Raw genomic sequence first — 12,868 nt, 5'->3', positions numbered from 1 at the left:
TGGGCAGGAGTGTGCCGGTAACGAGATGTTCTCCACTCTCTCGCACTTTCCACAGTACCTGCTAAGTTTGTATTTAATGGTTTTTTTGTTTTTGTTTCTCGAAAATGAGAGAAGAGACGGAGATATGATTTTTATTAAAAAATTTTTTTTTTACTATTTATAGCTTCAGACAGGGCCTCTTTCTTTCCTCTTTTAAATATCCTCCCCATTTTTTTTTTATACTTAACACTCCCCTGCTCATGACCTTGGCCCTTTCTGAAGCTGCTTCCTCTAAGAAGTAGCTTTTGCTGAAACATAGTTTTCTAGCAGATCCCAAACTATAATGTAGGGGATGGTGGGATATTTGTGTCTCTTTTCTTGTAATATATTATTATTCCTCCTGGTTCTAGAAAAATAGATAAATATATTTTTTCAGGAAATAGCGTGATATGTCCCATTTGAAGTTGGCTGGATGGTTGAGTGAGTGGATTTTTGTGCGGCTGAGTGGGTTTTTGCCTCTCTCTTGCTCTGTTCGTGCTGCCTTCTCCTGATTGGGCTGGAATAGTTGAGGGTAGACCGTTCTACCTTCTTTCTAGCTTCTACTCAGAGCCCAGCTGGTGGTCCTTTGGTTTTTTTCTCCAAATTTAAGAGAACATTGGCGAGCCGTGCTATCCCTCAAGGTAACCACTAGCCACACGTGGTTATTCAAATTAAAATCACATAAGGTTTAAAAATTCATTCCTCACGCACACTAACCACATTTCAAGTGCCCGTGGCTGCCCTAGTGAGCGCACAGGTGGACCACGCGCACCTGTCCAACCACAGTGCTGGAGAACCGAACTGGTGTGGCAAGCCCCAGCCCCAGCCACGCCTGGGCGATCTTTGTCTCCCTGGGCAAAGCGGGGATAGGGGAGGACTGACTGGGTCCTGGCTTGTCATCGGTGATCCTTCCTCCACAAAGAGGAGGTCTGGTGGGTTAGTTAGCCTGGGCAGGCTGCGTCTTCTCCTGACCCCACTGGCTGGGGTTGGGAGGCGGGGGCCGCCATTGCCTCCCGCGCCCTTCACCACCTCAAACCTGGCCCGGCTGGCTGGGTCCTCTGGCTCCCCTCCCCAACCCCCGCCATGTCCTTTCCCTCTGGCTGTGTTGGGAGTGAGCACCTCTTGTAGCCAACTTGCACTGTTGTCTGTTACTGATTTTTTTCTTTTTGATAAGAAGATAATAAAACCTGGTACTTTCTAAATTGCCTGTCTCTGTCATTTTAAGGTTTGTGAGACGTCCTCCTTTGTGGGTTCTGTATCCTTTGATCTCCACAGGCCCTTTGGGGTGTCAGCACTGGAGGCAGAGAAGAAGCCCGAGAAAGCGGGAGAGGGGGAAAGAAAGAATGTGCGAGTGATGGCCTGTGGGGCGTGTCCTGCCTAACTTGGTGTGTTGCTCAGATGACACCTGGTAAACAAACACGAGGTGCAGGCAGGGGGCGGGGGGCGGTGCTTGGGTGGCTCAGTCAGTTGAGTGTCTGACTCTTGGTTTTGGCTCAAGTCATGATCCCGTGGTTTGTGGGTTTGAGCCCTGTGTTGGGGCTTGGATTCTCCCCCTCCTTCTGCCCCTCCCCTGCTTGCTCTCTTGATCTCTTAAAATAAATAAGCTTTAAAAAAAGACTCACAAAATCCTTGGATTGGATGCCAAGTATAGAAATGAGGATGTTCCCCATATAAATCCAGATTTCCTCCTCTTGGGGAAAAACTCAAGGTTTGGCTCCTCTCTGGCTGCATGGCAACAACTGAACGTTGCTGACAGGCAGCATCTTGTCCAGATGTGGGTTTTCTGTCTTGCCACAGTCTATCCACCTGTTTCACTCCTGTCACCTGCGTGGCCTCTGCAGGCATTGCAGTCGATGGGTCTGGACAAGCCCCACTAATGCCTCTCTTGATCCTGGTAAGAGCCTTTCTACCAAGGGGGAGCCTGCCCTTAGCTCGTCTGCAGGGTTAAACCTGAATTCCAAGGCCTCAGGCTCTGGTAGTCTTCTCTTGGTGCCACATCGCCCAGGGCTCGGCTGGGGTGGGAAGGATACAGAGGGGATCAGCAGAAGCGAATCCTCGTGTCACATGCATGCGCCAGAGCCCATATCTGAACCCACAGCGACTCCACAAATACGGTTCTGTTAGTTTCCCCATTACACAGATGGGGACACTGCAGCTAAGAGGTTACCTGACTTGTCGAAAGTGACATGGCTTACCAACAGCAGAAGTGGGGTTAGAACCCAGGCCTTTGGGCTCCAGAGGCTGCTCGGGGCCTACAGACCCCCTCTGAAGCAGCAAGTCTGGTCTCCAGGTCCCTCCTGGGGCCCCTCCCACACTCTGTTCTCCTGAGTTCCATGAAGCGTGAGTGGGTCTCCCTGTTCTTTATAACCCGATTCTTGCAGAAGGTCCTCACATCTGTTAGACCTGGGCTGCCCAGTATAGAAGCTCTGGGTTACAGGTGGCTATTTCTATTTAAATTCATTTTTAAAAACGAAAAATTCAGTTCCTCAATTGTGCTAGCCACATCCCAAGTGGTCAGTAGCCACATGCAGCTGCTGACTCCTCCATTGGTGAGTGCAGACACAGAACATTTCCATTGTCTCAAATTTCTGTTAGGTGTGTGTTGGGTGATGAAGATGAGGGGTCATGACCTTTGGACTTGGATTTCAGTTTTTAACAGCTGTTACCTTGTGCTCCAACAGCCTACAAGGAGGTAGGTCGGAGCCTGGTGTACAGTAAGTGCTCAGTAAAAGGCACTTTATTTCTCATTTGCGCCATCTTTTGGGTAAGGCGTTATAGCTCCATAAGGCCTCTGTGTTACCTATCGTTGTGTAACGTTATCCCCACATTTCGGGTCTTCTGACCACTATCTCTAGTAGTGTCTGCAGGTCAGGAATTTGGGAGTAGCTGAGCTAGGTAGTTGTCTTGTGCAGTTGTAGTCAAAATGCTGCCCAGGGCTGGCGCATCTGGAAGCTTGAGTGGGCGGGTGGACCCACTTCCAAGATGGCGCACCTACGGGTCTGGCAGCTTGCTGCTGGCTGTCGACAGGAGGCCTCCGCTCCTTGCCACGTGGACCCTCAAAGGGCATCAAAGGGCTGATGCCCTCATTACACAGTGGCTGGTTTTTCCCAGAAGGTGATCCAAGAGAGGCAGGGGTCGCTCACTGTCCGTTCCACACTATCCTGTTGGTCACACGGGTCTGTCGTATTCATTGTGAAACGAGACCGCAGAGGGAAGGGCATGAATACCTTCAGGAGGCAAGACTCATTAGAAGCCATCTCAAAGGCTGGTTACCATAGCCTTGTTTGTGGGCAAAACTGCACAGGACTTAACTGATCTAGAGAGCAGACTCTGAGTGGGACTTGGTATAATATTATTTCTGAGAATTGGGCACAGGATGCAAAGTGGATTTGGACAATACTGAGCCTCTTTTATTCATGGTACTGCCAGTTGTCTGAAGCTGGAGAAGCACGGACCCCTCTATGGGGCCCTTCCTCCACGGGGCACTGGGAGGCCGACAGGCCGAATAGAGTCCCCTTGGCAATAACTTGCTATGCAGTTTTGGGGGATGGGATGGTCAGAATTCTAAGATGGCCCCTAAGACTTTTGCCTGCTCTTGTATACTCCAGTATATATCCCTTCCCCTTGAATGTGGACAGGACCTGTAAACACGACGGATGTCCCTCCTATGACTGGGTTACGGTAGGAAAGACAAAGGGGTTTTGCAGATGTAATTGAAGTCCCAAATTAGTTGAGTTAGTGAAAAGGGAGATTACCCTGGGTGGGCCAACCTTAATCAGTTGAAAGCACTACTAAGAGGATCTGGAACCTTCTTGGTAAGAGAGCTACTCTCCTGTTGGCCTTGAAGAAGCAAGCTTCCATGATTTCCACAGCTACGAGGATGTGAATTTTGCCAACAGCTCTGTGAGCCTCAGAGAGATGCCCTGTCAGCCCTGGCTCACACCTGGATTATGGGATTATGGCCTTGGGAGACCCTTAGCCGAAGCCTCAGCTAATCTGTGCTTGGACTCCCGATCCATGGAAACCATAGGCGCAATAAATGGGTGTTGTTTGAACTTGCTATGTTTGTGGTAGTTGTTACACAACATAGACAACCAACAGGCAGGTCACTTACCCCCTCTGGACTGTCAGCTTCCCCATCTGTTAAGTGGAGGGGACTGCAGTGCCTGGATCATCTGTAAAAATATTTCTGGAGTGGTGACAATGACGGCAACTGTCATCGTCAGAAAGTGATTTCAGTGGGCCAGGCCCTGTCGCTTTATATATACTCGTTATTTTATTCCTTATGACGTCCTGTGGAACAAATACTTGCCCTTTTACGGAAGGGGGAGCTGAAGCATAGAGAGGTTAAGTGACTCGCCAAAAGTGCCCAGCTTAAAACAGACAGCTTTGTCTCCAAGATGGCTGCTGTCTGAAAAGCCACCATTTGAGCTGCATTCCTAGATTTTAAGGGGAGCCTTCTGAAAATACATATGAGTTATTAGTGTGGGAAGAAGAAGTGTGTATACACGCTCACACGCATACACATGCACACACACATCAGGACAAAATCAGCCAAGCCCAGGATACCCCTAGCCGGGATGAAACGCTGGTGACGCTCTTCCAGAAGCCAGCCAGGGTTGGGGAGGAGGGTGTTTTGAACCAGACAGGGGCATGGCAATGAGCTTGGCAGAATGGGCTCTACTTCAGCACTCTGTAATCGAAATGAACCCATAAAGAACCTGGTGACAAGGCTCTGCCTTCCCCTAGAACCTTGCCTGCCTCTGGGGCCATCAGTCAGCTACAGCACAGGTTGACCACTGAAAGCATGATTGTGCCACTACTGCCCCCGTCTGCCTTTGTCCCTTGGGGTCAGGAAGAGAGCCAAGCCTGACTGGAGGGCCTTTTTTTTGGGTGAGTATGGTCAGGGATGACTCTTGTAAAACTTAGTGGATGTTATCTTATTGGTTTCATTCCCCTTAAATAAGGCTGTTTCCTCCTTCCCTGTCTGTCTTCTCGGTCTGTGCCCTCAGCAGTCTACCTCCTAACCCAGGGAGGAAGGTGTCTGAGAATTTTACCCACACTGTGGTTAATGTGAGATTCTCTTTGGGGAAACCCCACTTAAAAGAAACAAATGAAAGAGAGAAACCCAAAAGTCAATGCATAAGCCTGTAGACTAGCTTGCTCATGGTGTAGCCTCAGGCACCATGAGCAATGGTAAGCTAGGAGACTTTACAACAGAGATTTTGACTTTATTCTCTGTGAGAACTTCAGAACCCCAGACTTAGCGTCAGGAGTAGAGGACTTAAATTAGGCTCTGCTATCAACGTGCTCTTGGAGCTTCGGGGGCCTTCTCTCCGAGTCTGAGATTCCTCATTGGTAAAATGAGGAAGGATATGAACCAGAGCAATGATTCTCAACCCTAGGGTTCTGATCCTGACAGCATGAAAATGTTAAGATGATTTTTAAGACCCTCACAGTTCTCTAAGGATAACTGAAAACTTAATTCTTGGGAGGGAAACAGTGCCACCTGCTGGTCTTATTTTACACTTGCAAATATCCAAACTGCCAAGGCAACCAACGCTAGACAATTTGGTATTTATTGAGCCCCACTCAAAGTTCAAGGTCTGGTAATGCGCCCTTTAGGACACACACCCATAAGCCTCTTTCCCCATGAGCTCACAGTCTAGAGGGGACAACTTACATGTACATAAAGGCCTTTGATCCAGGGTGGGTGGTGACATGGGCCCCTTGAAGTTCTACGGGAATACAGGGGGGCCCAGGGCCTGCGAATTGTGCACTCAAGGCTCCCGACTTAGAAGCGCCTTCCTTGATTTTATGCTCTGTTGTCATTGTCTTGAAATCCTAAATAGATTTTGAACAAGGGGGCCATACATTTTCTTCTTCTTTCCCATACATTTTATTTGCACTGGGCCCCATAAAGTGTGCAGCTGGTCCTGCCTCAAGGAAATCTTGGAAGAGGTGACATTTGAGCTGGATTTGGAGATCAGGGAAGTAGGTGGAGGGAGAGGAAAGAAGCAAGCCTATTCTAGTGCAGAAGGAAGGTGAAGTGGAGTCCTCAGGCTTCGGTGGCTGGGTGGTGAGAGGGAAGAACATAGACAGTGGGTTGCTGCAAGGGGATGGAGAGGGAGGGGATTGGATGTCAGATGGATTCAGGCTCAAGGCTAGGAGGACCTCTGAGCACAGTGCAGCAATTTGAACTTAGAAGACAGGCCAGGGCTTTGAGGTCACAGACTTCCAAGTGGGTGCATACGTGGGACCAAAGGTTGTATGGTGCCCTGGGGGATTGCAAAAGATGACAGAGCTGGGTGGCAGGGCCTGGGCTTTCAGGCCAACCTAGGATCTTGGCTTCCAGGACTCCTGCCTTGTGAAGTGGTAGAGGAAGTCCTTGAGGGCTCTTGTGCCCCAACACCCCGTGTGGTGTGCTGTAAAACTCTTTCTCCTACAACTGGCTTCCTGCTTCAACGACATCATGGGACAGTGAGAGCAAACACAAGGTAGGCACTCATGGAGGGGACATTTCCCATTCAACTTGTCCCCTGCATTCCTCAGCCAGCATTCACTCTCAGGGACCTTGAAGGGCCCTTAAACAAGCTTCTCTTTCCTGGTCATAGTGAGTTTCAGCCTGCTGATGGCAGATGACAGAACTTCACTATGATTTTGGGAAGTTTAATGAGCAAAGATCACTTCCTACCCTTGGGTAATGTCGGCTTCTTCCTCACCCGCCTCCCCCCGCCCGGAGAGAAACTTCCTGGAGAAGGAGCCCTTCTCGGAATCTGGAAGGGTCCAGAGGAGTGGGCCCACATTTTAGAGCAGTCATCTCCATGGGGACTGGCACCCACAACGTATGTAGATCCGTGGCTCCAACGGCCTGAGCCAGGACCCTGCCTGGTTTTTCTGCTTCCCTGTAAAGCACAGCCTTGACAGAGGTGGGCAGGTTGATCAGGGTGGACTGTGATTTGGTTCCTTGGCCCCATGCAGAGAAGCTCCTCTCTCAGCTGAGTTATTGCCCAGCTGATCCCAGAAGTTCTGCCTGGAATTGTTCTGTATCTTGTCTTACATTTGCTCCTGGGCCCGGGGTGCATCTTTGCTTAGACTGGGGGGATAGCTAGCAGGGAACTCATCCCCAGAGCCGATAGGTGGGCCCCAGGGCAGGGACAGGAGTTCAAGAATGTTAGCTGCTTCTGAACCCTTTCCTTCTCTAGAAAGGGTCAAAATGGCAGGCTCTCTGCTCCATCAGACTCGTGGTCCCTTCTGTTTGTTTGCGGGTTGGTGGGGGGGAAGTACACTGAGCTCCTCCCTCCTTGGGGAGGTGGGTCATTCAGCTCGGACTCTGCCTCGGAACAGCAGAGGAATCCCTGACCTGCAGGACGGTATCCTGCTGGGGCCTGCAAGAGAAGTGCCTGGGTGGACTGCGAAGATGGCCAGACCTGACCCCTGGCGCGGGCACCAACGCAGTGGGCCACAGAGCAAACACAGGCCAGGGTCCTATGCCTGGCTGCAGCCCCTGGGAGCACACGGAGGGGCAGGTCTTGTGTTCCACGGTGTAACCCAGTACTCCAGGACAGGATCCTCACGCTCCAGGAGGGACCCAGTGTTCCAGTGGGGCCTGGTGCTCCAGCAGGACCCCCTGCGCTGGGTGGGATTCGGTGTCCGAGGTGAGCCCCGTGCTCCCGCTGAGACCCAGTGCTCCAGGCAGTACTCGGCGCTCAGGTGAGGGCCAGCACTTCAGACCCCACCTGGGGATCTAGATGGAAGCCGGTATTCCAGCTCAGAGCTACTAGTCCATGCAGGACTTGCTCCGGGCCCTGTCACAAGAGTCCATGCTCCAGGCCTGGGTGCGTGAAACGACGTGTGTCGACTTCAAGAGGAGACACAACTGCACAGAGGGTTAGTGTCCCAGACCTGGCTCCTAAGAGTGTGTGAAATCCTAGTGAGACACAGGGAGAAACAGAGAGAGACAAAGTTGGACCAGAGGGGACACACAAACAGGGAGACGAGCAAAGGTACTGGGGGAGAGAGAGAGAGACTGATTGCTTGATTGAAAGAGTGAGACAGACAAACACCGGGAGAGGCGCGCTGGGGACTGGCGAGCATCACGCAGGTCGGGTCTTCCCGGACGCACACAGACGAGTGAGTGACAGTTTCTATGGCAACAGCCCTCTGCCGCCCAGGCTCTGGCCCTCACTTCCCAGCAGGGGGCGGGGCCTGGGACCCAGCGCCGCAGGGCCAGGCGAGGGCGCGGACCTAAGTCTGGATGAAGAGGTGGAAGTTGCTGCGCGTGAACTCGTGGTGGATGCTCTCCAGCAGCGCGTCGCCGTCGGCGGCGGGCTCGGGGGCGCCCGGGGGGCCGGGCCGCGCGCTGTACTCGGGGGTGTAGGTGAAGGAGAAGGCGCTGGGGTAGAAGAGGCCGTCGGCGCGCACCAGGCTCACGGGCACCGTGATGGGTGTGCGCAGCCAGCGCCAGTCGCTGCCGAAGGCGGCTATGTCGGGCACCACGCACACCAGGGACCGCGGGCTCCTGGGGTGGCACCGAGGTTAGGGCTGCAGGGCCGCCACCGACACGCACCCGTCCCATTCCCCGCGGCCCAAGGGAGGCGACCCTATACCTGTACATGGTTTCGGCCTCCACGTCCTGGAACCACACCTTGAGCCCCGCGTGGAAGTTCTCGCCGTGGAGCTCGAGAGTGGCCACGTCGCCCCCACCACTCAGCTGGGGGCGGGAGGGAGGGGGTGCGGTGGCCGAGAGCCTGCTGCCCTCCTTCGCCGGCACCCCCGTCCCCCTCCAATCCCCCACCCAGTCAGATCCCTGCCCGCCTGCGCCCCGCCACGCCCCAGTTCACCTCTAGGGTGCTGATGAGGGGCACCGGAGTGACGGGTTCCCGGGTCCAGGCCAGGTTGGGGCTGAAGGAGAATTCCACCGACTCGGTGCCGATGATGGTCCAGCAAGAGCTATCGTTGAGCAGGGCCCTGTTCGCCTCTTTGGGGCACGGGGAGGCCTGGGAGGAGACCCGAGGGCATGGTGGCCACCAGCATGGATGGCAAGGGCCAGCGTTATGCCTGGGCTTCTGCATCCTGGGGTCCAGTGCTGGGCTCTGAGCTTCACCTGCCCGTGAGCTTCGACAAGACCCTTAAATTCCCAGAGGTAAGTAAATTCCCTGAGCTCCCTGGTTTCCAAAGATCTATTTTCTTAGGATTCTAGAATTGTTTTTTAACATTGTGCAATTCTATTCTACAGTCTTAAAATGCTTTGGGAGGAAATATTGGCCAATAATAATGTTATTTTCTACATATTATGATTTTATCTCAACATTCCATGATAATATTTTTTTGGGAGTTGTACACTTAATAATAACACATTTCCACATTCTACAGCTTTATTGCTTAACATTTTATGATTCTTTGAAAAAATGTTTATTTATACATTTTGTGTGGGGGGAGGGGAAAGAGCAAGAGATAGGGAGAGAATCCCAAGTAGGCTCCACGCTGTTAGCACAGAACCTGACACACGGCTAGATCTCACCAACCATGAGATCATGACCCAAGCTGAAATCAAGAGTCCGACGGTCAACCGACTGAGCCCCCCAGGCAACCCTGAACATTTTATGATTCTAATGCTCTTTGCACAATACTCAATTCTATTACTTATTATTATTTTATTTGCATTCTAAAATCTTATGTTCCAACATTCTAGGATTTTAATATTCTTTGGGAAGGGTTTTGCTCAATAATATTATTACTATTTTTTCTACATTCTCAGACTCTGTCCTGATAGTCTATGATTCTAACATTCCACAGAAGCGGGCGTTACTCAGCAGGGAGCAGTTAAAATGATGATGACCATCCTATTCTCTGTGTTCTGACCTTCTAGGATGCTTGCTGCCAATACTCTTTCTCTCTCACCTGGAATTGCACCACCTTGTCTGTGGCGAGGCATAAATAAGTGCCACCCCCTCCGGGAGGATCACCGGGGAACTGGAACGCACATTTGTGCAGCTGGGAGATGGGTTCGTCCACGTCAAGAAGCGCGCACTGTTTGGCCACTTTGCGGATGATCTACAACAGAAGGGGTGGTAGGAAGCGTGGCGGCAGGTGCCTGGGTGCACAGAGGCTGCCTTCCCAGCTAGCTTTCTGCTATCCTATAGCCATATGGGCTCGGACAGGTTCCCCCATCCCCCACCCTTTACCTCCATCAGGCCCCACAAAGCACTGAGTACCCAGAGTAACAATGAGCATCTATCTCTAAGATGTGGGCCCTCACCTTCCGGCCCTGCCCTTGTGGGTCAGACTTTCTGCATGGATCTGGGGGGACCGTCCCCAGGTATGTCCTCCCTTCTCATACCATTGGAGGCAGGGTGATGCCCGTGACAGTGCAGACGAGTTGCACTAGGGAGCCATAGCGGACGTAGCCCTCTCGCGGCGGGAAGTCCCCTTGGGAACAGTGTTCATCAGCTGGGGTGAAAAGAGGGAAGGGAAGGAAGAAAGGTTTCAGGGGTCCCAAGTTTCTCCCCTCCGAACCCTGCCTTCCCGGCCTCTGGCTCCACCCCACACCACACATGGATCTTGCGGGGAGGGTTGGCAGGCAGGGAGACAGCTGAGGCTGAAGGTTCTCATCCTGGAGGGGTCATCTGTGGCCGTCCTTGAAAATGTCTGCCCCTGGGGTGGGGTTTGGGAGGAACGAGAGGGCTGGATACTGGAGTCAGCATGGCCTGGACTAGTCACAGACTCACTGGGACTTTTGGCCAGCCTCAGTTCCTTGGGCAAAGTTTACTTTTCTCAGGGGAAGATGAAAGAAGCTGATGGGTGGCCCTGGGCCGGCTGGTGCGGTTACCCAGGTGGAGCGTGAAGGCAGCCCACTGGCGCGCGCTGGCCACGAACGTGCCGTCCTCCACGGACAGGTAGCGCGTGGACACCGTCTGGGAGCGCAGGCGGTTGAAGAGGGAGACCTTTGAGCCCGAGGATATGCACACTGTGAGGGGAGGTGAAGTCAGCGCCCAAGCCTGGCTTGGTTCCTTGTACTTGCCAGGCACTTCCTGGTCCTCTGTCCCCTGGGTCGGTCCCCTCATATACTCACTGGCCTAGCCACACTGGGCAATCCTAGTTCGTGGCCCTTTACCAAGTGCCGGCTGGAGTCCTGCTTTTGTCCCATTGCCTGTTCCTTTTTGCTGCCTGGAGTCCTTCAGCTCGATACACAATATTACCAAGTTTTCACTCAGTGTCTCCTTGGGGGCAGGCACTGTGCTGGGTACTGGGCACCAAAGGGTGAATTCGACTGGCTTTGCACTGGAGGAATTCATAGTCTCAGAGAGGTGGGACAAATAGAAAATTTCAAAATGATGTGGTAAGGGCTGGGTGAAGGAGGGCTTCCTGGAGGAGTTACACTTTGGGCTGGGGAGCAGGAAGTAGGTAGGAGTTGCTCAGGGGACTGCATAAGCAAATACCATGTGGTGTGAAACAGCAGTGTGATATTTCTAGAGTTTGACACCGATCTCTTCCAGATTATCACACATAGTCAGAGCCAGGGTTTTGTTTTCTGACCGAGCTTTGACCAATTGGGGAGAAAGCACTGGGTCGCCTCCTTTTCTCCCCTTCCAGGGCCAGGGGTATCGTAGGTGCTCAATTTATACGTAGCCCAAGTTCCCATCCACTGGGTAATAATGATAGCTAACGTTTGTTGTATGTCAGGTACTGTTTTAAAGCTTGCTATGTATTAGCTCATTTGATTCTCCCAACACTCCTCCGAGGTAGATATTATTTCCATTTAAGAGAGCAACTTGGGGTGTCTGGGTGGCTCAGTTGGTTGAGCATCTGACTTTGGCTCAGGTCATGATCTCGTAGTTCATGAGTTCGAGCCCCACGTCAGGGCTGTCCCCCCCACCTCTGCTCCTCCCCTGCTTATGCTCCTTCTCTCGAAGAAAAACAACAACGACAACATCAAGAAAGAGAGAAAGAGAGAGTAACTTGCTCCAGACAGCACGGCCAATGGCAGAGCCAGGATTGAAACCTAGGCCCCCTGGCTCCAGGATCTGTACCCCTGGTACCACACTCCTCCACTTACTTGATACCAAGGGCCAGACAGAGCATTGGCTGCCTCTGAGACGTTCTATGGGGTTTCTAACAGATGGTAAATATGGTGTTGGGGTAGGAACGGGGCTCTGGAGTCGCACAGACTCAAGTTCAAATCCTGGCTGGGACTCTTCCTAGCTGGGCAATCTTAGGCAAGTCACCTGAATGGTGACTTCACTGAATGAATGGATGAATGTTCCAGACCTCATTTTCCTCATGCTCTCCTATCATTCCAACAATGATAGTACCTACTTCAGAGGAATGTGGTGAACATCAAACAGGATGATCCTTGTTAATGTCATCAAGGAAAGTCCACTTTCTATGCCTTCCCCCACCTCACTTTGTGGGTGATGGTGCTGTTGTCACTGTTCTGCAGCCCCCGCCCCCTTCTCAAAGCCCGCAGCCCTGGGATTTGTCATTTGGCACCCAGGGCCGTCCTTATTTGAAACTGTCCCTTTGATGAGCAATGAGGGTCTATCTCCCCTGCCCAACTGTGGGTTCCTCCAGAGCAGACACTTGTCTTTATTTTACAGGCAGAGATCCAGCGTCTTAGCACAGAGCTAGGCATATATCAGGCACTGAAGAGATATTTTTGACTGCCCTTTTATTGTCACTTTAAATTTGTCTTTAGTATGGGCAGAAGACATAAACAGACACTTCTCCAAAGAGGACATCCAGATGGCCTACAGGCACATGAAACAATGCTCAACATCACTCATCATCAAGGAAACACAAATCAAAACCACACTGAGATACCATCTCACACCAGTCAGAGTGGCTAAAA

General features: G+C 51.9%; 1 protein-coding gene across 1 annotated transcript; it reads right to left on the bottom strand.

The window, feature by feature from the left end:
• Window positions 1-5,576: 5,576 nt before the first annotated feature.
• LOC115274922 (recombining binding protein suppressor of hairless-like protein) lies at window positions 5,577-11,762 on the bottom strand. Its single transcript, XM_029918462.1, has 6 exons — window positions 10,850-11,762; window positions 10,361-10,470; window positions 9,922-10,074; window positions 8,862-9,017; window positions 8,628-8,731; window positions 5,577-8,539 (listed from the first exon to the last, which is right to left on the bottom strand). Exons 1-6 carry the CDS (start codon window positions 11,082-11,084, stop codon window positions 8,266-8,268), a joined length of 1,032 nt encoding a protein of 343 aa, XP_029774322.1. The 5' UTR covers window positions 11,085-11,762; the 3' UTR covers window positions 5,577-8,265.
• Between the last annotated feature and the right edge of the window lie 1,106 nt (window positions 11,763-12,868).

The sequence above is a fragment of the Suricata suricatta genome, chromosome 12 (assembly GCF_006229205.1).
Source record: "Suricata suricatta isolate VVHF042 chromosome 12, meerkat_22Aug2017_6uvM2_HiC, whole genome shotgun sequence".
NCBI lineage: Eukaryota > Metazoa > Chordata > Mammalia > Carnivora > Herpestidae > Suricata > Suricata suricatta.
The sequence above is the reverse complement of the archived record's forward strand: the minus strand, read 5'-3'. Positions and strand labels throughout refer to the sequence as shown.

Excerpts from the sequence above, each read along its gene's own strand:
- LOC115274922 (XM_029918462.1), bottom strand. The coding sequence starts at position 11,084 with ATGAGGGGACCGACCCAGGGGACAGAGGACCAGGAAGTGCCTGGCAAG. Across the intron at positions 10,075-10,360 it reads GCATCACCCTGCCTCCAATG|ATCATCCGCAAAGTGGCCAA; the intron begins GTATGAGAAGGG and ends CTTCTGTTGTAG. Across the intron at positions 8,540-8,627 it reads GAGGCCGAAACCATGTACAG|GAGCCCGCGGTCCCTGGTGT; the intron begins GTATAGGGTCGC and ends GTGCCACCCCAG.